The 25745-nt window shown below is 39.0% G+C and overlaps 1 protein-coding gene across 5 annotated transcripts in view; it reads left to right on the top strand.

The window, feature by feature from the left end:
* Positions 1 to 25745, top strand: part of LOC128696388 (uncharacterized) — an 853106-nt gene that overhangs the window by 516852 nt on the left and 310509 nt on the right. For all 5 annotated transcript variants that reach the window (XR_011392932.1, XR_011392933.1, XM_070092516.1 and 2 more), the window contains one exon: positions 7506 to 7665. Coding sequence is in view for 3 of the 5 variants with exons in the window: in XM_070092516.1 (XP_069948617.1) it covers positions 7506 to 7665 (160 nt within the window). In the remaining 2 variants the exon portion in view is untranslated. The remainder of the gene's footprint in view (positions 1 to 7505; positions 7666 to 25745) is intronic.

Here is a 25745-nt window from a genome sequence, read left to right as displayed (position 1 = left end):
CATCGTTATGCGGGGGTCCGCTGTAATAATAATACTTAACACCTAATAATAATAATATGTAATAATATGTTCCCTTGAGGCATGAAAACAGTTCACCCCATGACAGTGACAAGATAATGGGAGATAACATCTGATAAGAGCTGACCTTTGATGAGCGTAAACGAGGGTGGAGGGAGGGGGGCAGCTGTCCATCTGTCAAGAGCCAGGAGGAGGAGGAGGAGGAGAAGGAGAAGAAGGAGGAGGAGGAGGAGAAGGAGAAGGAGGAGGAGGAGGAGAAGGAGAAGGAGGAGGAGGAGGAGGAGGAGGAGGAGGAGGAGAAGAAGATGACGATGAACAAACATTTGTCTGTCTGTCTATTTGTCTGTCTGCCAAACTCCCTGTCTATCCGTCTAGCTCTGTCTCAGAGAGAGCCACAAGACCGTCATCATCACGTTTACTCACATCTTCAAGCAGAGTATAGCACTTTGTCTGGATTTTTTGGGTTATCCTAGGTAATTTACACTATGTATAGTTGTATTTATGTGTACCTGTGAGACAAAGATAGACAGAGAGAGAGAAAGAGAGACAGATTGAAAGAGATAGAATGAGGGAGAAAGATAATTAGATAGAATGGAGGGGGAAGCAGCATCCGACCCCATTGTTTTGACAGGCGGTAGGGGGAGTGACTAATGAGACAATATGTCATTTTGACAGCTGCCGACTCCTGACTCAAAACAATTATAAGCCACACACTCGCACACAAGACAAGCTTGCTGAAGGGTGATAATAGGAGTTTTATGAAAGTATCTACTGACTATATATGTGTATATATATTATAGAAACCAGAAGCAAGAAGGGAAGGCAGGAATGAAGGAAGGACTAGATGAAAGGAAGAAAAAAAGTAATGAAGGACAGATGAAGGAATGTAGGAAGAGAGGTGGAATGCCCTCCAGGTAGCCTCCAGGTAGGAAAGGAATGAAGGAAATTAGGAAGGAATGATGACACACGACCATTTACCTAGGATAACTACATAACACAACTGCCTGCTAATACTTTGAAGAAAGCTGCTCAGACGAGGTGTTTTGTCTTTGCACATAAAAAAAAAATTCAACAAAAATGCACACACACTGATTTTATGTGTGAGAGTGTAAAACACCATTGTGTATGACACCATGTTTTATGTGTGAGAGTGTAAAACACCACTGTGTATGACACCATGTTTTATGTGTAAGAGTGTAAAACACCATTGTGTATGACACCATGTTTTATGTGTGAGGAGTGTAAAACACCACTGTGTATGACACCATGTTTTATGTGTGAGGAGTGTAAAACACCACTGTGTATGACACCATGTTTTATGTGTGAGGAGTGTAAAACACCACTGTGTATGACACCATGTTTTATGTGTGAGAGTGTAAAACGCCACTGTGTATGACACCATGTTTTATGTGTGAGGAGTGTAAAACACCACTGTGTATGACACCATGTTTTATGTATAAGAGTGTAAAACACCACTGTGTATGACACCATGTTTCACAGAGTTCCACAAGCTGCAGAACTTCTAGGAGTATGTTCAGTGACTGTATATTGGTATATATATTATAGAGCAATAGTAATAAACAATTTTTTGTATTGTTTGTTTTTGTAAACAATATATTGATAATTATGTTTGTGTGCTTATTGTGTTGTATACAACGAGTGTATATATGTACATTGCACCTTACTTTGGTCTCACAGGCCACATAAGTTATGTGAAAAAATAAAATAGTGAAAAAAACAACAAACCTTCAAATACAAGTAAACTAAAGTTTACCGGGTGAGCGGCAGTCGCCGCTGTTGCCATACGCGGCTCATTTTCTGCAAACTTCATGCCTCTATATCTCGGTAAGTACTGATGGGAAAATTTTTTTTTTGGGACTAAAACAATCAGAAAAATAATCTTAACATTTTCATAAGAAAAAATAATTTTTTTTTTTTCGAATATTTTGCGACACCAGGAGACACTTCAGGATTGGGCCCTTCGACAGTCAAAGGGTTAAGTATAGTATGTATGTTTGAAACACTGGCTCGTAAGACGTATATATGTCGTGCCAAATAGGCAGAACTTGCTATCTTGGCTTAAATAGCAATGCTCATCTTGCCATATATGACAAGCGAAAATTTGTGTATGCAATAATTTCACCAAAATCATTCTTAACCTAACACAAAAAATATGTTTCACTGTGTCTGTTTAGTATTAAATTGTTGTAAACAAATCTAAAATATATTTAGTTGGGTTAGGCTAAAATAAATTGCACTTGTTATAATAAGGTTAGGTAAGTTTTCTAAGATTATTTTGGTGCAAAATTAAAAATTTTTACATTAAAATATAATGAAAAAAATATATCTCTAAACATACAGTGGAACCTCAGAAATCGAATGTATTAAATATCGAACGTTTCGAAAATAAGACCATTTTTTCGGACAAACTGTGTCCCAATTATCGAACGCGCCCCTAATTTCAGACCGCCAGGTACGGGACCTGTCCGCTGGCCCGCTCTGTCCGCATCCCCATGCAGGCGCCGTGAGCAGTCTAGCTTTGTTTATGCTTGAGTGAACACTAACCTGCGATCTCATTCACACATTTTACAATTATTTAATTGTGTTTAGTGCTTGTGGGGCTGTGAAATAAGCTGCCATGGGCCCAAAGAAACTTGCTAGCGGTACCCCTGTGGTAAAGAAAGTGAGAAACACCATAGATGTGAAGAAGGAAATAATACAGAAGTATGAGATTGGAGTGAGACTTGTTGAGCTTGCCAGGATGTACAGAGGCCTGTGGACAGTTATTTTGTGAGACAGAAACAGACGACTGTGGACGGTTATTTTGTGAGACAGAAACAGACGACTGTGGAGTTACATGTATTTTGTGAGACAAACTGATGATTGTGGACAGTTATTTTGTGAGACAGAAACAGACGACTGTGGACAGTTGTGAGACAGAAACAGATGACTGTGGAGTTATTTTGTGAGACAGACGATTGTGGACAGTTATTTTGTGAGACAGAAACAGACGACTGTGGAGTTATTTTGTGAGACAAACAGACGATTGTGGACAGTTATTTTGTGAGACAGAAACAGACGACTGTGGAGTTATTTTGTGAGACAGAAACAGACGACTGTGGAGTTATTTTGTGAGACAAACAGACGATTGTGGACAGTTATTTTGTGAGACAGAAACAGACGACTGTGGACAGCTATTTTGTGAGACAGAAATAGACGACTGTGGAGTTATTTTGTGAGACAGAAACAGAGGACTGTAGACAGTTATTTTGTGAGACTGGGGTCCAATGACTCTCAAGCTGGTCCTAGTGGCATTAAAATACAGAGAAGGGAAGCAACCCCAGAGAGGGCTTTGATACCGGAAGTCCTCATGGAGGGGGATTCTCCTTCCAAACAATAACCCCAACTCCCTCTCTCCTCCTCCCTATCTTCCAGATGCCATCACCAATCTTCAATAAAGGTGAGTAAAAATGTTATTTTATATTACTATACATAATTAAAGACTATAGCATTTGTTTTTGTGTATGTAAAACTGTAGTTAATCTCTATGAAATGTATTATTTTTGTGAAGATTTTTGGGTTTCTGGAACGGATTAATTGTATTTCCATTATTTCTTATGGGAAATATTGCTTCAAATTTCAGACTTTTCGAATTTAGAACTAGCTCCTGGAACGGATTAAGTTCAATTTTTGAGGTTCCACTGTATAAAAGAAAATTTTAGAAAGGACTTAATTTTAAATGAGCTCATGCTAATTGACCAGTTTTACGTATTCGGCACTACATATATACGACCAAAACAGTCAAAGGGTTAACACTCCCGTTTTAACCCTTTCAGCGTTTTGGCCATACTAGTACGGCTTACGCACCAGGGTCTTTGACATACTAGTATGCCTAAATTCTAGCGCCCTCAAATCTAGTGAGAGAAAGCTGTTAGGCCTACATATGAAAGAATGGGTCTATGTGGTCAGTGTGCACAGTATAAAAAAAATCCTGCAGCACACAGTGCGTAATGAGAAAAAAAAACTTTGACCGTGTTTTTTGGATTAAAACAGCGACTTTGCACTGTATTTTCATATGGTATTTATTGTTGTATTCTAGTTTTCCTGGTCTCATTTTATAGAATGGAAGACATATTACAGAAATCGAGATGATTTTGACTGGTTTTACAAAGAAAACTACCTTGAAATTGTGCTCAAAGTAACAGAAATGTTCGATTTTTACCAAAGTTCAAAAGTAAACAAATCATGCTATGCGTCCAATACATGTCAACTGGTGAGTCTAATATTCTTTCACAAGTGCGCTGATAATATTTATACTATTTCTACACCAATGCAGTAGTCTGCATAGCAGTAAATCTTCTATTTTTTTTTTTTTTGAGAATAAAAATTCAAAGTGGAAAGCAAAAGAATGTAAGAGGGGCATGGAGACATGACTAGTGAACAGAGGAAATGTTATTTTAGTGCCAGGAATGTCTTTCTTGTTTATTCTGGACCCTATTTGAAAATTGGCATCTTTTGAAATTTGTGTGAAATTGGCAAAATTGCTAAATTCTGACCACTGTATTGGATAGTTGAAATCGGTAAATGAGTGGTTTATTGTACTCATTCGATAGAAAAAATGGAGTTCTAGCGAAATAGTTATGATTTTTGTCGACAAGTACACTGGAATTGGCCGAAAATAGGGCTCAAAGTGGGCAAAATCGCCAATGCATAAACATCATCGAGACCGCTAACTTCACGAGAGCATAATTCCATAAGTTTTCCATCAAATTTCATACTTTTAGTGTCATTATGACCGGGAAAAGATTCTCTTATCTTTTCATAAGAAAAAATAATTTTTTTTTTTTTTTTTTTTTTCTTTTTTTTTTTTTTAATTTGGCTGACCCTGAGAACAAGTCTCTGAGAGGGCCTGTCGACCCTGGAAGGGTTAAGAGGAAAGTGTCCTAAAACCTTTGCCCTTAGTAAAAAGAAACAAGTCTGGAACTGTAATTTCGGCAGGCTGGCTGGCTGGCCAGCTGGCTGTTTCTATCTCTCAGTCTGTCTGTCTGTATCTTTCTCTTTCTATATCTGTCTCTATCTCACAGGAACACATACGTAAATACAACTATACATAGTGTAAATTGCCTAGGATAACCCAAAAAATCCAGACAAAGTGCTACTCTGGAACTGTAATTTCAGCAAGCTGGCTGGCTGGCTGGCTGGCTGATTGGGTGTCGCTGTCTCCATCTCCATCTTTCTGTCTGTATCTATCTCTGTCTCTATATCTGTCTCTGTCTCACAGGAACACATTCGTAAATACGTACAATATACATAGTGTAAATTACCTAGGATAACAAAAAATCCAGACAATGTGCTATACTGTGCTTGTAGATAGTGATCGTGTGTAATACCAGATGGTTCATGAGCAACCCTTTGAGATAGACAGATAGACAGACAGAAATGTTTATGTGTAAGAGTGAAAACAAATAAAGCGAAGGCTCATCAAATGTCACCACTGTCATTAGCGGAGAGATAAGATTAGATAAGACGATGCTCATCAAATGTCACCACTGTCATTAGCAGAGAGACAAGATAAGATTAGACGTTGCTCATCAAATGTCAACACTGTCATTAGCGGAGAGATAAGATTAGATAAGATGATGCTCATCACTGTCAGCAGTGGAGTGAAGAGATAAGACAAGTGACACACTCTTACATCAAGCTTCAAGGGGGCTGCTACTGCCGCCGCCGCCGCCGCCGCCGCCGCCACCGCCGCCGCCGCCGCCGCCGCCGCCGCCGCCGCCGCCGCCGCCGCCGCCACCGCCGCCGCCGCCACATACTATTGTCTAGAAATACTGCAGCAGCAGTACAGTGGACCCCCGCTTAACGATCACCTCCCAATGCGACCAGTTATGTAAGTGTATTTATGTAAGTGCGTTTGTACATGTATGTTTGGGGGTCTGAAATGGACTAATCTGCTTCACAGTATTCCTTATGGGAACAAATTCGGTCAGTACTGGCACTTGAACATACTTCTGGAATGAAAAATATCATTAAATGGGGGTCCACTGTATTTCTAGACAATAGTATGTGACTAAGGTAGGTGAAAATGTTCACCTGTCACTGCATTTATGACTATTTGAACACTATTTCAGTACCTAATATTAATGTCAGAACAAAGATTAACTATGAAATCACAAGAACTACTACAAATTGTCATTATCAGAACATAAAAATTATACAAATTAAAAAAAGAACGAGAAAAAAAGGTATATCGGCAACACATCTGCAAGTGGCAGTGCTTCATGTTGCCGTCAGGTGAGTGACAAGTGCTGACTTTGTGGCCTTACATCTCTGTAAGTACTGACTAGAAATTTTTTTTTATATTACTTTATGTAAAAAAATGTCCTCTTCATTTAAAAAAAGAAAAACAATTTTTTTATTTTTTCAAAATATTTGGAGTGCTGGGCGAGAGAACGTAGATCTACGTTTGGACAGTTAAGGGGTTAAAAGTTCCTCAAAATATTCCTGCCATCTACCCAATACCTCCAGCTCCCTATCTACTAACTCCCCTACTCTGTATATCTTTAGTTATTGTGTGATGACTGGTACTTGTATAACTGGTACATGTATGATGGACTGGCACTCGCATGATAACTGGGACATGTATGATGGACTGGCACTTGCATGATAACTGGTACATGTATGATGGATTGGCACTTGCATGAAAACTTGTACATGTATGATGGATTGGCACTTGCATGAAAACTGGTACCTGTATGATTTTGGTACTTGTATATTGATTTTACTATCTGCACGAAGACTGGTACCTGTATGATGAATGGTATTTTTTATATTGGTACTTGTATGATGAATGGTACCTTTTAGATTGGTACCTGTATGATGTGTTTTTATTTGTTCATGTTTGATGACTGTTACCTGAATGATGACTAGCATCTGTATGATGACTAGTACCTGTATAATGGTGTACTTTTTTGAATAGTGCCTGTATGATGACCAGTACCTATATAATGGTATACATTTTTTATTAATACTTCAGTATAATAGCTAGTACCTGTATGATGACTGGTGCCTGTATGATGACTGTGATACTTGCATAATGACAGTAGTTTGATCATTGTGTTACTTATGTCTCTTATATAATTATAATAACACACAGTAAAATAATAATCACTTTTTATATCAGACTAAAATCATGTTTTTTATATTTTATTTTAAAGTCATGCTCCTTGATGTTTTAGTTTAGATTAAATAAAGTCCTGTTCCTTGATGTTTTATAGTAAATAAAGTCATGGTTCTTGATGTATTTAAAAGAAAATAAAGTCATCATACTTGATTTATTTAAAGGAAAATAAAGTCCTGGTTCTTGATACAAGTTACATATTAAGTAAAGTTTTTCTAATATTCAAAATATTTTCTTTATGAAAGAAAATCACTGGCTATTCTATAATGAGTTTTTATTTTATTTTCAACTTTGTTTCCTACAGTCATCTGTGTCCAGCTCCATCTATGAGATGCTCTATGAATATCCTTACGAGACCTACAACCATCCTGGTTACTCCTATGATGACTCTGTTGCTTCAACATCCATAAGCACCTTTGATGTGGCAGTTGATGTATCTCGTGACCCTGGTACCACCGAGTATAGTAAGCCAAACACACCAGAGAATACAGATGGTTTTTCTTTGTGAAATATTTTAAGGGTTTCATAGACCTTGTTTTAGGCAAATCTTTAATTTTTTTTGCAAGATTTGTCTTGTAAAACACAAATACCAAAAAATTACTTCTTTGCAGATGTTACAGTGTGTGATTACATTTCATAATTTGATTGGTATAAAGAGAGCCATTATCATTCCAGGGCATTTCAGGCAAACTTAACCTAATACTTAGACTACTTAAGTCCAGACAGGTAGAGAGTGGTAAATTTCAAATATTCATTATTTTACTCTGTTACTACTATGAGGTAGCCCGATATTTTTAGTTAATAAGCTTTATAGTTTTAACGTAGCTGTAACTGATAACATTACGTATTACGTATAGTAAAATTTATGATACAATTTTAGGTATGTAATAACGGTTTAATAGATTAGGGGTCATAAAATGTTTGGGAGAGTTGCTTCAAAACTGGTTAGAAATTACCATAGTGTGGGTATGGTTATTATTGAGAGAGGAGATGATTTTTAATTTTTTTTTTTTTTTAACACGTCGGCCATTTCTCACCAAGGCAGAATGACCCAAAAAGAAAGAAAACCCCTAAAAAAGGAAAAAACTTTCAACATCATTCAACACTGTCACCATCACTCATACTTAATCACTGTCTTTGCAGAGGCAACAGTTTAGATGTCCCTCCAAACTGCCAGTATCGCAAACCCCTCCTTTAAAGTGCAGGCATTGTACTTCCCATTTCCAGGACTCAAGCCTGGCTAAGTCTGGCATTATTATTATTATTATTATTGTTATTATTATTGTTCTTTCAACAAACCAGCCATATCCCACCGAGGCAGGGTGGCCCAAAAAGAAAACCAAAAGTTTCTCTTTTTAACTTGTGTAATTTATACAGGAAAAGGGGTTACTAGCCCCTTGCTCCCGGCATTTTAGTCATTTCTTACGACACACATGACTTACAGAGGAAGAATTCTGTTCCACTTCTCCATGGAGATAAGAGGAAATAAATAAGAACTAGTAAGAAAATAGAAGAAAACCCAGAGGGGTGTGTATATATATGCTTGTGCATGCATGTGTAGTGTGACCTGAGTGTAAATAGAAGTAGCAAAATGTACCTGAAATCTTGCATGTTTATTATTATTATTGTTAGGTAGTAGGTTGGTAGACAGCAATCACCCAGTGAGGTACTGCCGGCCTACCAAATGAGTGTGAAACACAAGCCTGTAATTGTTTTACATGATGGTAGGATTGCTGATGTCTTTTTCTGTCTCATAAACATGCAAGATTGCAGGAATGTCTTGCTACTTCTACTTACACTTAGGTCACACTACACATGCATGTACAAGCATATATATGCTAACCCCTCTGGGTTTTCTTCTATTTTCTTCCTAGTTCTTGTTCTTGTTTATTTCTGCTTATCTCAGTGGGGAAGTGGAACAGAATTCCTCCTCCGTAAGCTATGCGTGTCATAGGAGGTGACTCAATGCCGGGAGCAATTGGCTAGTAGCTGCTTCTCCTGTAGAAAATACTAAAAACAGGGAAAAGAAAAACTTTATAAAATTGGGATGTTTGAGTGTGCACGGATGTAGTGCAGATGATAAGAAAGAAATGATTACTAATGTTATGAATGAAAAGAAGTTGGATGTCCTAGCCCTAAGCGAAACAAAGCTGAAGGTGATAGGGAAGTTTCAGTGGGGAGAAATAAATGGGATTAAATCAGGAGTATCTGAGAGAGTTAAGGAAGGGGTAGCAATAATGTTGAAAGATCAGTTATGGAGAGAGAAGAGGGAACATGAATATATATAAATTCAAGGATTACGTCGATTAAAATAAGGGTTGAATGTGAAAAGTGGGTCATAATAAAGTGTGTATGTACCTGGAGAAGAGAGTGTGTGTGTAAAGGAGAGAGAAAGAATTTGGGAGATGTTAAGTGAGTGTATAGGAACTTTTGAGCCAAGTGAGAGAGTAATTGTGGTAGGGGACCTAAATGCTAAAGTAGGAGAAGTGTTTAGAGAGGATGTGGTAGGTAAGTTTGGGATGCCAAGTATAGATGATAATGGGGAATATTTGATTGGACTTTGTATAGAAAGGTGTTTGTTATAGGTAACACATATTTTAAGAAAAAGAGGTTAAATAAGTATACAAGATATGATATAGGGCATAATGACAGTAGTTTGTTGGACTATTTATTGGTAGATAAAAACTGTTGAGTAGACTTCAGGATGTACATGTTTATAGAGGGGCCACAGATATATCAGATCACTTTTTAGTTGTAGCTACAGTGAGAGTACAAGGTAGATGGGATACAAGGAAAATGGAAGTAGCAAGTAAGAGAGAGGTGAAGGTTTATAAACTAAAGGAAGAGGCAATTAGGGTAAGATATAAACAACTGTTGGAGGACAGATAGGCTAGTGTGAGTATAGGCAATGGAGTAGAAGATGTATGTGGGTAAGTTTAAGAATGTAGTGTTAATGTTCAGCAGAAGTTTATGGTTACAAGAAAGTGGGTGCAGGAGGGAAGAAGAGCAGTTGGTGCAATGAGGATGTAGAGAGAGTAGTATGAGAGAAAAGGTTAGCATATGAGATGTTTTTACAAAGTAGAAGTGATGCAAGGAGGGAGGAGTATTTTTTTTTTTCAACAAGTCAGCTGTCTCCCACCGAGGCAGGGTGATCCAAAGAGAAAGAAAATCCCCAAAAAGAAAATACTTTCATCATCATTCATCATTTAACCTCACTCATACATAATCACTGTCTTTGCAGAGGTGCCCAGGTACAACAGTTGAGAAGAATATATAAAGATAAGGGTAAGGGGCTTGGACTTCCAGCAAGCGTGCGTGAGCGTGTTAGATAGGAGTGAATGGAGACGAATGGTACTTGGGACCTGACGATCTGTTGGAGTGTGAGCAGGGTAATATTTAGTGAAGGGATTCAGGGAAACCGGTTATTTTCATATAGTCGGACTTGAGTCCTGAAAATGGGAAGTACAATGCCTGCACTTTAAAGGAGGGGTTTGGGATATTGGCAGTTTGGAGGGATATGTTGTGTATCTTTATATGTGTATGCTTCTAGACTGTTGTATTCTGAGCACCTCTGCAAAAACAGTGATAATGTGCGAGTGTGGTGAAAGTGTTGAATGATGATGAAAGTATTTTCTTTTTGGGGATTTTCTTTCTTTTTTGGGTCACCCTGCCTCGGTGGGAGACGGCCGACTTGTTGAAAAAAAAAAAAAAAAATATAACATATCCCTCCAAACTGCCAATATCCCAAACCCCTCCTTTAAAGTGCAGACATTGTACAGTGGACCCTCAACCAACGGCATTAATCTGTTCCAGAGAGCTTGCCATTAGTCAAATTTGCTGTTGGTTGAATTAATTTTCCCATAAGAAATAATGGAAATAGAATTAATCCGTTCTTCACACTCCAAAGTATGAAAAAAAAATTTGTTTTTACATGAAATATACATTTCCCTACACCAAAACGAATGGGACATGCAAAATAAAAAATAATTAAATGCCACTCACCTTTATTGTGGAGTTGTTGATGAGTGATAAGACGGTAGGAGGGAACATGGTGGAGGTGTTTTATTGTTTGGAAGGGGAATCCCCTTGCATAAATACTTCAGGTACCATGTCCTTTGGTGGGGTTACCTCCATTCATGGTTTTTTAATGCCACTAGGACCAGCTTGAGAGTCACTGGGCCCCTGTTGCACAAAATATCTGTCCAGAGAGCTCTGTTTCTCACATGCCCTTAGGATTTTCTTAAAATGGGACACAAGAGTGTCATTGTACATGTTGCCAATATGGCTTGCAACTTCTGTGACAGGATAAAATTCATCGATAAATGCTTGCACCTTTGTAAACATTGAACACATTTCCCTAATCCTTGAAGAAGTCATCTTCCTCCATCTCTCTTCATCCTGCTCTGAAGAACATTCCTGAGGTGTGATCTGTTGCTGTTGCACCTGAAACTCTTGCAGGTCTGCAGTGGTTAGTTCTTTCTTGTTGTTCTGCACCAACTCTTCCACATCCTTGCCACAAACCTCCAACCCCAAGGACTTTCCAAATGACACAATACCTTCCACTACTGGCATAGCCTTCTGAGGGTTAGCCTCAAACCCTTCAAAATCCTTCTCTTCTACACATTCTGGCCACAGTTTCCTCCAAGCAGAGTTCAAGGTCCTCTTAGTCACTCCCTCCCAAGCCTTACCTATAAGGTTTACACAACTGAGGATATTGAAGTGATTTTTCCAAAACTCTCTTAGAGTCAATTGAGTGTCTGAGGTCACTTCAAAGCACTTTTGAAACACTGTTTTTGTGTAGAGTTTTTTGAAGTTTGAAATGACCTGCTGGTCCATGGGCTGGAGGAGAGGAGCTGTATTAGGAGGCAAAAACTTCACCTTAACAAAACCAAACTCCCCTGCAATTTCCTCTTGCAAGTCATGAGGATGAGCAGGAGCATTATCCATTACCAGGAGGCACTTGAGTGACAGTTTCTCTTCCTGGAGGTATTTTGTCACAGTGGGGCCAAACACACCATAAAACCAGTCCAAGAAAAATTCCCTAGTGACCCATGCCTTACTGTTTGATCTCCACAGCACACACAAATTACCCTTGACGATATTGTTTTTCCTGAACACTCTGGGAGTCTCAGAGTGATACACCAATAGAAGCTTTACTTTGCAATCACCACTAGTATTACTACACAACATTAATGTCAGCCTGTCTTTCAAAGGCTTATGTCCTGGGAGTGCCTTTTCCTCCTGAGTAATGTAGGTCCTGTTTGGCATTTTCTTCCAAAACAGGCCTGTTTTGTCACAATTAAACACTTGTTCAGGTTTTAAGTTTTCAGTTGCTGTGTATTCTTTAAAGTTGTTCACATATTTTTCAGCCGCTTTTTTGTCTGAACTGGCAGCCTCACCATGCCTTACCACACTGTGTATGCCACTATGAATCTTAAATCTCTCAAACCAGACTTTGCTGGCCTTAAATTCATCAGCAGCAGCACTATTTTGAGGCATTTTCTTAATGAGATCATCATGCAACTTCCTTGCCTTTTCACAAATTATAGACTGAGAAACACTATCTCCTGATAACTGTTTTTCGTTTATCCATACTAATAACAGTCTCTCTACCTCTTCAATTATTTGCGGTCTCTGTTTTGAAAACATACTTGAACATTTCGCAACAACAGCTTCCTTGATTGTCTTTCTGTTTGCCAAGATAGTACTGATGGTTGAATGTGATTTGTTGTATTGCCTTTCCAACTCAGACATACGCACTCCACTCTCATATTTGTCAATTATCTCTTTCTTCATTACCATTATAATTCTCACCCTTTTTACCACAGGCTTGGCAATAGGAGCTTTCTTGGGGCCCTTGGTGGCTTATTTAGAGGTTACAAGCACTAAAAACACAGGAATAATCCAAAATATATGGCAGGCACACATGGAATCGACCACAACAGCTTGTAAACAATGGCACACTGACTCTTGGAGTGGCTGGGCCCGCTCAGGCCGCGCTCCTGGTGCATGGACATGTTCCGGACGAACGTCGTTGGTAGAGTTTTTTGCCGTTCGTAGAGACATTTTTTTATGCCAAAACACGCCGTTATACGAATTTGCCGTTACTTAATGCCGCCATTAGTTGTGGGTCCACTGTACTTCCCATTTCCAGTACTCAAGTCCAACTATATAAAAATAACCAGTCTTCCTGAATCCCTTCACTAAATATTACCCTGCTCACACTTCAACAGCTCGTCAGGTCCCAAAAACTGTTCGTCCCCATTCACTCCTATCTAACACACTCACGCATGCTTGCTAGAAGTCCAGCCCCTTGCCCACAAAACCTCATTTACCCCCTCCCTCCAACCTTTTCGAGGACGACCCCTACACTGCTTTCCTTTCCCTACAGATTTATACGCTCTCCATGTCATTCTACTTTGATACATTCTCTCTAAATGACCAAACAACCTCAACAACCCCTCTTCAGCCCTCTGACTGATACTTTTAATAACTCCACACCTTCTCCTAATTTCCACACTCCAAATTCTCTGCATAATGTTTACACTACACATTGCTCTTAGACAGGACATCACTGCCTCCAATCGCCTCCTTGCTGCAACATTTACAACCCAAGCTTCAAACCCATATAAGAGTGTTGGTACCATTATACTTTCATACATTCCCTTCTATGCCTCCACAGATAATGTTTTTTGTCTCCACATATACCTCAATGCACCACTCACCTTATTTTCTTCTTCAATTCTATGGTTAACCCCATCCTCTTAGGTCACACTACATGTACATGTACACGTTTATGTATACACATTCATCTGATGATGAAGATAGGAAAGCTGTGATTTCATGTATATGGCAAGAGGAATAACATCTTATAGGAGTGAGGAGGAACCAGTTGCAAGTGTGGGGGAAGTGCATGGGGCAGTGGGTAGAATGAAAGGGGGTAAAGCAGCTGGGATTGATAGGATGAAGATAGAAATATTAAAAGCAGGTGGGGATATAGTTTTGGAGTGGTTAGTGTTTTTATTTAATGAATGTATGGAAGAGAGTAAGGTACCTAGGGATTGGCACAGAGCATGCATAGTTCCTTTGTATAAAGGCAAAGGAGACTAAGTAAGTAAGTTTATTCAGGTATACACAAATACAGTTACATAAATTATCATACATAGCATCATATGTGTAAAGTACCTAGGATAACCCAAAAAAGGATATATCTTATTATCATGCTATTAAGACTATCTACTACACGAGGGTCATTAAGACTACTACACAAGGGTCATTAAGACTATCTACAATACGAGGGTCATTACTAGGAATGAGGTAAAATTACACATTCTTCGTCTTTCAAAGTACCGGCCGTATCCCACTGAGGTGGGGTGGCCCAAAAGGAAAAAGGAAAGTTTCTCCTTTTAAATTTAGTAATATATACAGGAGAAGGGGTTACTAGCCCCTTGCTCCCGGCATTTTAGTTGCCTCTTATGACACGCATGGCTTACGGAGGAAGAATTCTGTTCCACTTCCCCATGGAGATAAGAGGAAATAAACAAGAACAAGAACTAGAAAGAAAATAGAAGAAAACCCACAGTGGTGTGTATATATACGCTTGTACATGTATGTGTAGTGTGACCTAAGCGTAAGCAGTAGTAGCAAGACGTACCTGAAATCTTGCATGTTTATGAGACAGAAAAAATACACCAGCAATCCTACCATCATGTTAAACAATTACAGGTTTCCGTTTTACACTCACTTGGCAGGATGGTGGTACCTCCCTGGGTGGTTGCTGTCTACCAACCTACTACCTAGGAAAATTACACATGTGTTAGCTAAAATAATAATAAATCATTCCCCTCCCTTTCTGTAGCTACATTCATCAGGGATCTTCTGGCTTTCTTCTTGAACTGGTTCATGCTGTGTCTGGCTTTGACATGTATGGGCAGTCTGTTCCATTCCTTTATTTCTGTACACTAAAAGGTGTTTGAAGCCTGGCCACTAACTGTGGGTACTACAAAGTTGTGTTCTCTCCCCTTAGTACTATGATTGCTTTGGTTCCCAGCCTTGACAAAATTGGCAGCAAGATATTCTGGACACTGTTTGTGAGCAACTTTATAAACTTGATTTAGCTTCAGTTGTTTTACTCTGTCTTCAACATTCAGCATATCCAGTTGCTGTAATTCATCCTGGCCTACATGCTCTCTTGGACCCAGGTCCAGGATGAATCTTACCATTTTGTTCTGGGTGATTTGCAGTCTGTCTTTCAGTTTTTTGTCAAGGCAGAGTACCATGAAGAGCAAGCATAGTCCATATGACATTGTATAAGGGCTAGACATAGGGTCCTGCGAGCCTGAGTAGGTAGACACTGTGCTCGTCTATAGAGGAATTTTAGTCTGGCATTCGCTTTCTTTACTAGGCTGTTCCCTATCATTTCTCCTGACATGCGTGGGTCAAAGGGGATTCTCAGATATCTTACTGAGGAAACTGAAGTAATGGGCTCCCCATTACACTGGACATTAAAATTATTTACCCTTCTCAGTTTATGTTTCGTTCAAAAGAGAATGGCTTCAGTTTTCCCGAGGTGCAGTGATAGTTTGTTGTCTACTAACCATTTGTTGCAGGACTCCAGTTCCAGTGTTAATACATTAGCTATATCTTGTGGGTCTTTACCTGACACTAACAGAGCACTGCCGTCTGTACTGATACGCATGTCGTTAACATAGCATAGGAGTAATAAGGGACCCAGAATACTACCTTGGGGAACTCCACATGCTATTGGCAGGGGTTCTGATTCCATTTTGTTAATTTTGACAATTTGTCTCCTGTTGCTAAGGTAGGATTTAAACCAGTCTACAGAACCTATACCAATAGCTTGAAGTTTCTTACAATTGTGGTTGACAGTATTGAAGGCTTTTTGCAGGTCTAAGGTTACCATACCTATGAGGTTACCCATTGACATTTCAGTTCTCATGTAATCCATCAGATTAATTAGGGAGGTGTCGGTTGAGTAAGATCTCTAAAGGCTGATTGATAGCTATGGAGAATGTTGTTGTCATTAACCCTTTGACTGTCACAAGCCCCTTTCTGAAACTGTCATTCTATGATGCAAATTTTTTGAAAAAAAAAAAAAAAAGTTAGTTTTTCTTATGAAATGATAGAGAATCTTTTCCCGATGGTAATGACACCAAAAGTACAAAATTTGGTTGAGAACTCACGGAATTACGCTCCGCGAAGTTAGCGGTCATGGCGACATATACGCATCGGCGATTTTGCCAGCTTTGAGCCCTATTTTTGGCCAATTCCGTTGTTCCAGTTGACCAAACTCATAGCTATTTCTTTAGAACTCCATTTTTTCTATCAATTGAGTACAAGAAACCACCCATTGACCGATTTGAACTACCCATTAAAGTGGTCTGAAATTGGCAATTTGGCCAATTTCACACAAATTAAAAAAGTTGTCAATTTCAAAATAGGGTCCAGAATAAACAATGTAGACATTCTTGGCACTAAAATAACATATGCTCTGTTTATTAGTCATGTCTGGGCGAGGGGTTTGGACTTTCAGCAAGCGTGCGTGAGCATGTTAGATAGGAGTGAATGGAGACAAATGGTATTTGGAACCTGATGAGCTGTTGGAGTGTGAGCAGGGTAATATTTAGTGAAGGGATTCAAGGAAACCGGTTATTTTATATATCCGGACTTGAGTCCTGGAATTGAGAAGTACAATGCCTGCTCTCTAAAGGAGGGGTTTGGGGTAGTGGCAGTTTGGAGGGATATATTGTGTATTTTTTATAAATATATGCTTCTAAGCTGTTGTATTCTGGGCACCTCTGCGAAAACAGTGATTATATGTGAGTGAGATGAAAGTGTTGAATGATGATGAAAGTATTTTCTTTTTGGGGATTTTCTTTCTTTTTGGGTCACCCTGCTTCGGTGGGAGACGGCCAACTTGTTGAAAAAAAAAAATGCAAAATATACTGTTATGCAGACTAATGCATTATTGTAAAAATGGTATAAATAATATCAGTGCACTAGTGAAAGAATGCCAGACTCCCCAGTCGACATGTATTGGACATGTGGTGTGATTTGCTTACTCTTGAACATTGGTAAAAATCGAACATTTCCGCTACTTTGAGCTCAATTTCAAGGTCGTTTTCTTCGTGAAACTAATCAAAATAAATCTCTATTTCTGCAATATGTTTTCCGTTTTATCTCATGAGACCATGAAAACGAGACTAGAATAATAAATACTATATGAAAATACACCTCAAATTCGACGTTTTAATCCAAAAAAAACGATCAGTTTTTTTTCTCATTATGCACTGCATGCTGCAGGATTTTTTTGATGTGGTGCACACTGACCACACAGACCCATTCTCTCACATGTGGGCCTACCAGCTTTCTCCTTGATTTGCAGCCGCTAGAAATATTGAGTGTATATACGTCCGAAACACTGGCTCGTAAGACATATATATATGACCAAAACAGTCAAAGGGTTAAGGTACTTAACTACTTGACAGTGTACTGCCCTCTCTAGGATTTTGGATATTACACTGAATATACTAACAGGCCTATAGTTGCTTACATCAGACCTACTATTTTCCTTGAAGAGAGGAGTAACTCTGGCCTCCTTGAACCCCTCCGGTACAGTATTAGTGGTGATGGACAAATTTATTATGTGAGCAATAGGGATTGACAATTCAGAAGCACCATCTTTTAGGAACTTAGATGGGATGTTATCAGGGCCGGTGCTCTTAGTTGGGTTTAACCTGCTTAGTTCTTTTTGAAGAAAGTCATGAAATACACTTACTAGTTGACAAATGTTTGGGGTTACCCCTGTACTGGTATAGTATGTTTGAAACTTATCAGAGTCTGTGTTAAAGGTATTTGATGCAGCTGGTAGTTTACTTACTAGTGCTGATGCGACAGATGTGTAGTAGGAATTAAAACAATTCGCCACCTTAGTTGTTTCGTTGCATACCTCATTATCGATAGTGAATACTATGTTAGACCTATCTACTGGTTTATGGCTATACCCCAACTGTTTTAGTCATTGCCAGAGCTTTCTGGGGTTATGCTTATACTCTTCAATTTTTGAGCAGTAGTGCTTTGCTCCTTTTATAAGTCTCTGTACTCTGTTCCTCACCCTTTGGAATTCATTGAATGCTGCAATATCCTGTCTGTTTTAAATCTCTTTAACTGGTGCAATATTATCAAGGATGGTAGTGAACATTGTTTTGAATTTTTCCCAGGCATCATTTACGTCTGTGCAACTTGTTGCCACTGTCCAATCACAGTTGTGTAGCCTATTTACCAGTGTTTCTTTACTGTAGTTTCTAGTTGACCTTATTTTTATTGTTCTGTGTAGGCCTATCCTATCCCTAGTGATTTTCCTGGTGCATTAAATGATGAAATGATCACTAAGACCTGTGGTAATGACGCCTGACTGACTAATGTTCTCAGAGTGGTTACAAAGTATGTGGTCAGTTAGGGTGACTGAGAACTGTGTGATCCAGGTTGGTGTATTAATTAGTTGGCTGTAACTATTTAAACCTAGAATTTGCTTATACCTTTTGCATAGCCCATTATTTTGCTGCTGAAAACAGATATTGAAGTCTCCCAGTATTATTGTCTCGCAATTGCTTTCAAGTCTGGACAAAACTTTGGAAAAGTCTTCTAGGAACTGATCATGGGTGGGAGAGCGGTAACTAGTTCTTACTAAGATGAGTTTGGTCTTGGGAAGCAGCACTTCAAACCATAGAATCTCCAGTTTATTGTTATTTAAATCAGTTCTTGGATTGTAAGCTAAGTCATTTCTTATGTAGGCACATACCCCACGACCTTTTCTGTTCCTATCTAAGTGTTTTATATTGTAACCTTCTATTTTGACCTCGTCGTCAGTCACCCTATCATTCAACCAGGATTCAGAGATGGATATAACTATCGCCCTAGTTCTGTTAGCTAAAATCCTAGTCTCTGCCAATTTTGGAAAAAGTGATCTTGCATTGACATGAATAAAGTGAAGGCCTGTTTTCATAAAACAATTATAATCATCAACATATGGCAATAGGTCATTTGTATTAAAATTAGGCAAATCAATGTCATCATTGCTAAAGGGTAACTGTGCCAAAGTCCATTTGTTGCACACAAAGTGAATTCTGACACCATTACTCTAATTGTACACACATCCATTATGCACCCACCCCTTAAACATTTTACATAAGGTGTCTTTTCTGTTCTTCTTTCATACCATAGTACAGTGTATGCACCTGTTTGGTGGTGTTTGAGATAAAAAGAATGGCTGTATTGTCTCGCATTGACTTATGTATGCATTACATATAGAGTTAAGGTTATCATTCCTAGCTACTAGACTGTCATTGTTACCATCACTTATCTGCCTGTTTTGCCTCTGCACAATAGTTTGAGGTCCTGGATTAGTTTGGATATCACCACTTAACAGTGCCACTATAAGAGCTGTGTGCCACTGTTTTTGTTTGGGTATGCGGTGTTGCCATACCTTGCAGCGATAGTGGCATTTATGTTTTTGGTAGGATGGCAACTGTTGGGCTTTTACTGTCCAGGGTGATATTGCCGTATTCGCCTTTTCCAGCCCCCATGACTGATTTCCTTCTTCATGGAATTGCAGGAGAAAGATAAATATAATTATGGCAGCCTGTACCCCCCTAATGCCTGCCATTTTCACTCTTCACTCTTTTTATCATTCACAACAATATTTATTTGTCTTTTCCAGTCACCTAGCAAACCCTAGTAGCTGCTCCAGCAATCACCACTGACTACTAGGGTATGCAAAAGAAGAAAATTAAAAGTGAATACAGGAAAGAGTAAGAGGAAAGAGTAAGGTTATGAGGATAACAAAAAGATTAGGTGATGAAAGATTGGATATCAGATTGGAGGGAGAGAGTATGGAGGAGGTGAATGTATTCAGATATTTGGGAGTGGACGTGTCAGCGGATGGGTCTATGAAAGATGAGGTGAATCATAGAATTGATGAGGGGAAAAGGGTGAGTGGTGCACTTAGGAGTCTGTGGAGACAAAGAACTTTGTCCTTGGAGGCAAAGAGGGGAATGTATGAGAGTATAGTTTTACCAATGCTCTTATATGGGTGTGAAGCATGGGTGATGAATGTTGCAGCGAGGAGAAGGCTGGAGGCAGTGGAGATGTCATGTCTGAGGGCAATGTGTAGTATGAATATAATGCTGAGAATTCGTAGTTTGGAAGTTAGGAGGAGGTGCGGGATTACCAAAACTGTTGTCCAGAGGGCTGAGGAAGGGTTGTTGAGGGGGTTCGGACATGTAGAGAGAATGGAGTGAAGCAGAATGACTTCAAGAGTGTATCAGTCTGTAGTGGAAGGAAGGTGGGCTAGGGGTCGGCCTAGGAAAGGTTGGAGGGAGGGGGTAAAGGAGGTTTTGTGTGCGAGGGGCTTGGACTTCCAGCAGGCATGTGTGAGCGTGTTTGATAGGAGTGAATGGAGACAAATGGTTTTTAATACTTGATGTGCTGTTGGAGTGTGAGCAAAGTAACATTTATGAAGGGGTGCAGGGTAACCGGCAGGCCGGACTTGAGTCCTGGAGATGGGAAGTACAGTGCCTGCACTCTGAAGGAGGGGTGTTAATGTTGCAGTTTAAAAACTGTAGTGTAAAGCACCTTTCTGGCAAGACAGTGATGGAGTGAATGATGGTGAAAGTTTTTTTTTTTTTCGGGCCACCCTGCCTTGGTGGGAATCGGCCAGTGTGATAATAAAAAAAAAAATATCTACTTTCCAAACCCTCTTCACTCCTCACTTATCCCTTTACTTCACAAACCCCATTCACTTATTCCCTTATTTCACACCCCCCTTCATGCCTCACTTCACAGTCCGGCTTCACCTATCACACTTCTAACTCATTTCCATTCCGACAGGACCAGAAAGTTTTAATCAGTGCTTTTACTAACTCATTTCCATTCCGACAGGACCAGAAAGTTTTAATCAGTGGCTTTATCTGTCCAAATTCCCCTCAATTCCATTTATCGGGGCTGCGTCGGTTGTTGACTGCCTGACCTGGTCTGCTGTTTCAGCCATTTTTAAAAGCACTGAGGGAAGAAAATGCTGCCTACAACCTGACTTTCCTTGGAGCTTTATAGATAGATCTGGCATTTTCTCCTATGATTTTCTCACTGCACACTGGTCAGCTGAATATAGGTCAGCTACTAAAGCATTAACCTTGGCTGTTTAACTATTCATTTCTTTCCCACGATTGGCACTGAGGGACAACCATTGCTATATGATAGTTTCCTTGGAGTTTTGTATTGTATATTTAACAATGTCTCCTCTGTTTCCCTCTTGTTAACACTGGTACAGGTGATGTGATGGGGTGCAGTAGATATGATGTTACTGTCAGTATGGATGAGAACGTCAATATAGATGAGAACGTCAGTATAGATGAGAACGTCAGTATAGATGAGAACTTCACTTCGCTAGTTGTATGTCTGGCAGTAGCTAGTGTTTGGATGCCGGTCAGCCATGTTTAAATTAATAAGAGTGTAAAAATTATAGGGGAATAAATCTGTTGAGTATACCTGGTAAAGTGTATGGTAGAGTTACTTTTAAAAGAATTAAGAGTAAGATGGAGTGCAGGATAGCAGATGAACAAGGAGGCTTTAGGAAGGGTAGGGGGTGTGTAGACCAAGTGTTTGCAATGAAACATACAGGTGAACTGTATTTAGATAAGGGGTAAAGAGGTTTTTGTGGTATTAAAGAATTTGGAAAAGGCATATGGTAGGGTGGATGGGTGGGGGGAGGCAGTGTGGCAGATGTTGCAGATGTTTGGAATAGGAGGTAGGTTATTGAAAGCAGTGAAAAGTCTTTACGAGGATAGTGAGGCTCAGGTTAGAGTATGTAGGCGAGAGGGAGATTATTTCCCAGTAAAAATAGACCTTAGACAGGGATGTGTGATGTCACCATGGTTGTTCAGTATATTTATAGATGAAGTTGTAAGAGAAATGAATGCTCTGGTGTTGGCAAGAGGTGTGGAGCTAAAAGATAAAGAATTTAACACAAAGTGGGAGTTATCACAATTGCTCTTTGCTGATGACACTGTGCTTTTAGGGGATTCTGAAGAGAAGTTGCAGATGTTGGTTGATGAGTTTGGTAGGGTATGTAAAAGAAGGAAATTGAAAGTGAATATAGGAAAGTGTAAGGTGATGAGGATAAAAAAATTAGGTAACGGAAGATTGGATATCAGGTTGGCGGGAGAGAGTATGGATTAAGTGAATGTATTCAGACGTGTCAGCAGATGGATCTATGAAAGATGAGGTGAATCACGGAATTGACGAGGGATAAAAGGTGAGTGGTGCACTGAGGAATCTGTGGAGACAGAACTTCATCCATGAAAGCAAAGAGGGAAATGTATGAGAGTATAGTTATACCAGTGCTCTTGTTTGGGTGAGAGGCATGGGTGGTGAATGTTGCAACAAGGAGAAGGCTGGAGGCAGTGGAGATGTCATGTCTGAGGGCAATGTGTGGTGTGAATATAATGTAGAGAATCTGTGGTTTGGAGATTAGGAGGAAGTGCAGGATTACCAAAAACTATTATTGAGAGGGTTGAGGAGGGGTTCTTGAGATGGTTTGGACATGTAGAGAGGACGGAACGAAATAAAATGACTTCGAGAGTGTATAAATCTGTAGTGGAGGGAAGGCAGGGTAGGGGCCGGCCTAGAAAAGGTTGGAGGGAGTGGTAAATGAGGTTTTGTGTGCAAATGGCTTGGACTTCCAGCAAGCATGCGTGAACGTGTTAGATAGGAGCAAATGGAGACAAATGATTTTTAGGACTTGACGTGCTGTTTAATTGTAAGCAAGGTAACATGAAGGGATTCAGGGAAACTGGCAGGTCGGACTTGAATCCTGGAGATGGGAAGTACAGTGCTGGAACTCTGAAGGATGGGTGTTAATGTTGCAGTTTTATAACTGTAGTTTAAGCATGCCTCTGGCAAAACAGGGATGGAGTGAATGATGATGAGAGTTTTTCTTTTTCGGGCCAACCTGCCTTGGTGGGAAACGCCCAGTGTGTTAAAAAAAATAAAGTAATATTATTTCTGATTTTATTTGAAATTTTTTTTGAGGGGGCTGAGGTTAATTTGGAGGGGACTGAAGACGCTCGTGCTCCCTTTGGTACTGCCATTGCCATATGCTATTTAACCCTTTCAGGGTCGGAACCCCTGATCTGAAACTTGCTCTCAGGGCCGGAGAATTTAAAATATATAAAAAAATTCTTATGAAATGATAAAGAATCTTTTTTCAAAGCTAATAAATCCAAAACTACAAAATTTGATGGAAAACTTGCAGAATTACACTCTCTCTCAAAGATAGCAGTCTTAGCGATATTTACACATTGGCGATTGCGCCCACCTTAAGCCCTATTTTTGACCAATTCCATTCTTTCAATCAACCAAACTCATAGCTATTATGCTAGTATTCCGTCTATTTCATTGAGTACAAGAAACAGCCCATTTACCTATTTCATCTGCTTTATAAAGTTATTGAAAATCAGTAATTTGGCCAATTTCACACAAAACTCAAAAACTCCCAGTTTAACCCTTTCAGGGTTTCCGACGTACTAGTACATCTTACGCACTAGGGTTATTGACATACTAGTACGTGTAAATTCTAGCACTTTTAAATCTAGCGAGAGAAAGCTGGTAGGCCTACATATGAAAGAATGGGTCTGTGTGGTCAGTGTGCACAGTATAAAAAAAATCCTGCAGCACACAGTGCGTAATGAGAAAAAAAATTTTTGACCGTGTTTTTGGTTTAACCCTTTCAGGGTCCGTCCCGTAGATCTACGGCTTTACGTTCAGGGTCCAAACCGTAGATCTACGCCATGAGCTCAGCTCACTCTGATAAACTGTGAGTGGCACATTTGGGCCTAGATATGAGAGAATACATCTATGTGGTATGTGTGCACCACATTAAACAGATCCTGCAGCACACTGTGTATAATGAGAGAAAAAAAATGAAATCATGATTTTTCGATTAAAACAGCAACTTTGCAGTGTTTTTTCGTATGTTTTTTATAGTTGTATTTGCGATTTCTTGGTCTCATTTGATAGAATGGAAGACATATTACAGAAATAGAGATGATTTTGATTGGTTTTAGCACTGGAAATGGCTTGAAACCGAGCTCAAAGTAGCGGAAATGTTAAATTTTTGCCGATATTCAAGAGTAAACAAACGACCTCACACGTCTAATACACGTCAACTGGTGGGTCTAATATACATTCACAAATATGGTGATGATATTTATACAATTATTACAGTATTGCATAACAGTAAATCTTCTATTTTTTGGTGTGAATAAAAATTCATTATGTGAATAAAAAATCAAAATGGAATTTATTTGTAAAGCCTCAAAACATAACTAATGAACAGAGGAAATGTTAGTTTAGTGCCAGGAATGCCTACATTGTTCATTCTGGACCCTATTTTGAAATTGGAATATTTTGAACTTTGTGTTAAATTGGCCAAATTAACAATTTCCGATCACTTTATTTTGTAGTTGAAACAGTTGACTTGGCGATTTCTTGTGCTCAATCGATAGAATAGAAGTAATACTAGTGAAATAGCTAAGAATTTGGTTGATTGGAATAATGTAATTGGCCTAAAATGGGAGTCAAAGTCGGCAAAATCGCCGATTCGTAAATATCGCTGAGACATCAAAATTCGCGAGAGCATAATTTCGTCAATTTTCCACCAAATTTCGTACTTTTTGTTTTATTACCTTCACAAAAAGATTCTCTACGATTTCATAAGAAAAAATAACAAATTTTTTTTTTGAAAATTCTTGGACACTGGTGCGTGACTCCAGATTTGGGCCTTGGACCCTGAAAGGGTTAAAACAGCGACTTTGCACTGTATTTTCGTATGGTCTTTATGATTGTATTCTAGTTTTCCTGGTCTCATTTTATAGAATGGAAGACATATTACAGAAATTGAGATGATATTGATTGGTTTCACAATGAAAAGTGCCTTGAAATTGAGCTCAAATTAGCAGAAATGTTCGATTTTTGCCAAAGTTCAAAAGTAAATAAATCATGCCAAGCGTCCAATACACGTCAACTGGTGAGTCTGATATTCTTTCACAAGTGCGCTGATATTATTTATACCATTTCTACACTAATGCAGTAATCTGTATAACAGTAAATCTTCTATTTTTTGTGAGAATAAAAATTCAAAGTAGAAAACAAAAGAAATGTAAGAGGGGCCTGGGGACATGACTAATGAACAGAGGAAATGTTCTTTTAGTGCCAGGAATGTCTTTCTTGTTTATTCTGGACCCTATTTGGAAATTGTCATCTTTTGAAATTTGTGTGAAATTGGCAAAATTGCCAATTTCTGACCACTTTATTGGATAGTTGAAATCAGTAAATGGGTGGTTTCTTGTACTCATTCAATAGAAAAAAATGGAGTTCTAGCAAAATAGTTATGATTTTTGTCGACTAATATACTGGAATTGACTGAAAATAGGGCTCAAAGTGGGTGAAATCGCCGATCCGTAAACAT

Source organism: Cherax quadricarinatus, chromosome 39 (genome assembly GCF_038502225.1).
Source record: "Cherax quadricarinatus isolate ZL_2023a chromosome 39, ASM3850222v1, whole genome shotgun sequence".
NCBI classification, from domain to species: domain Eukaryota; kingdom Metazoa; phylum Arthropoda; class Malacostraca; order Decapoda; family Parastacidae; genus Cherax; species Cherax quadricarinatus.
The sequence above is the reverse complement of the archived record's forward strand: the minus strand, read 5'-3'. Positions and strand labels throughout refer to the sequence as shown.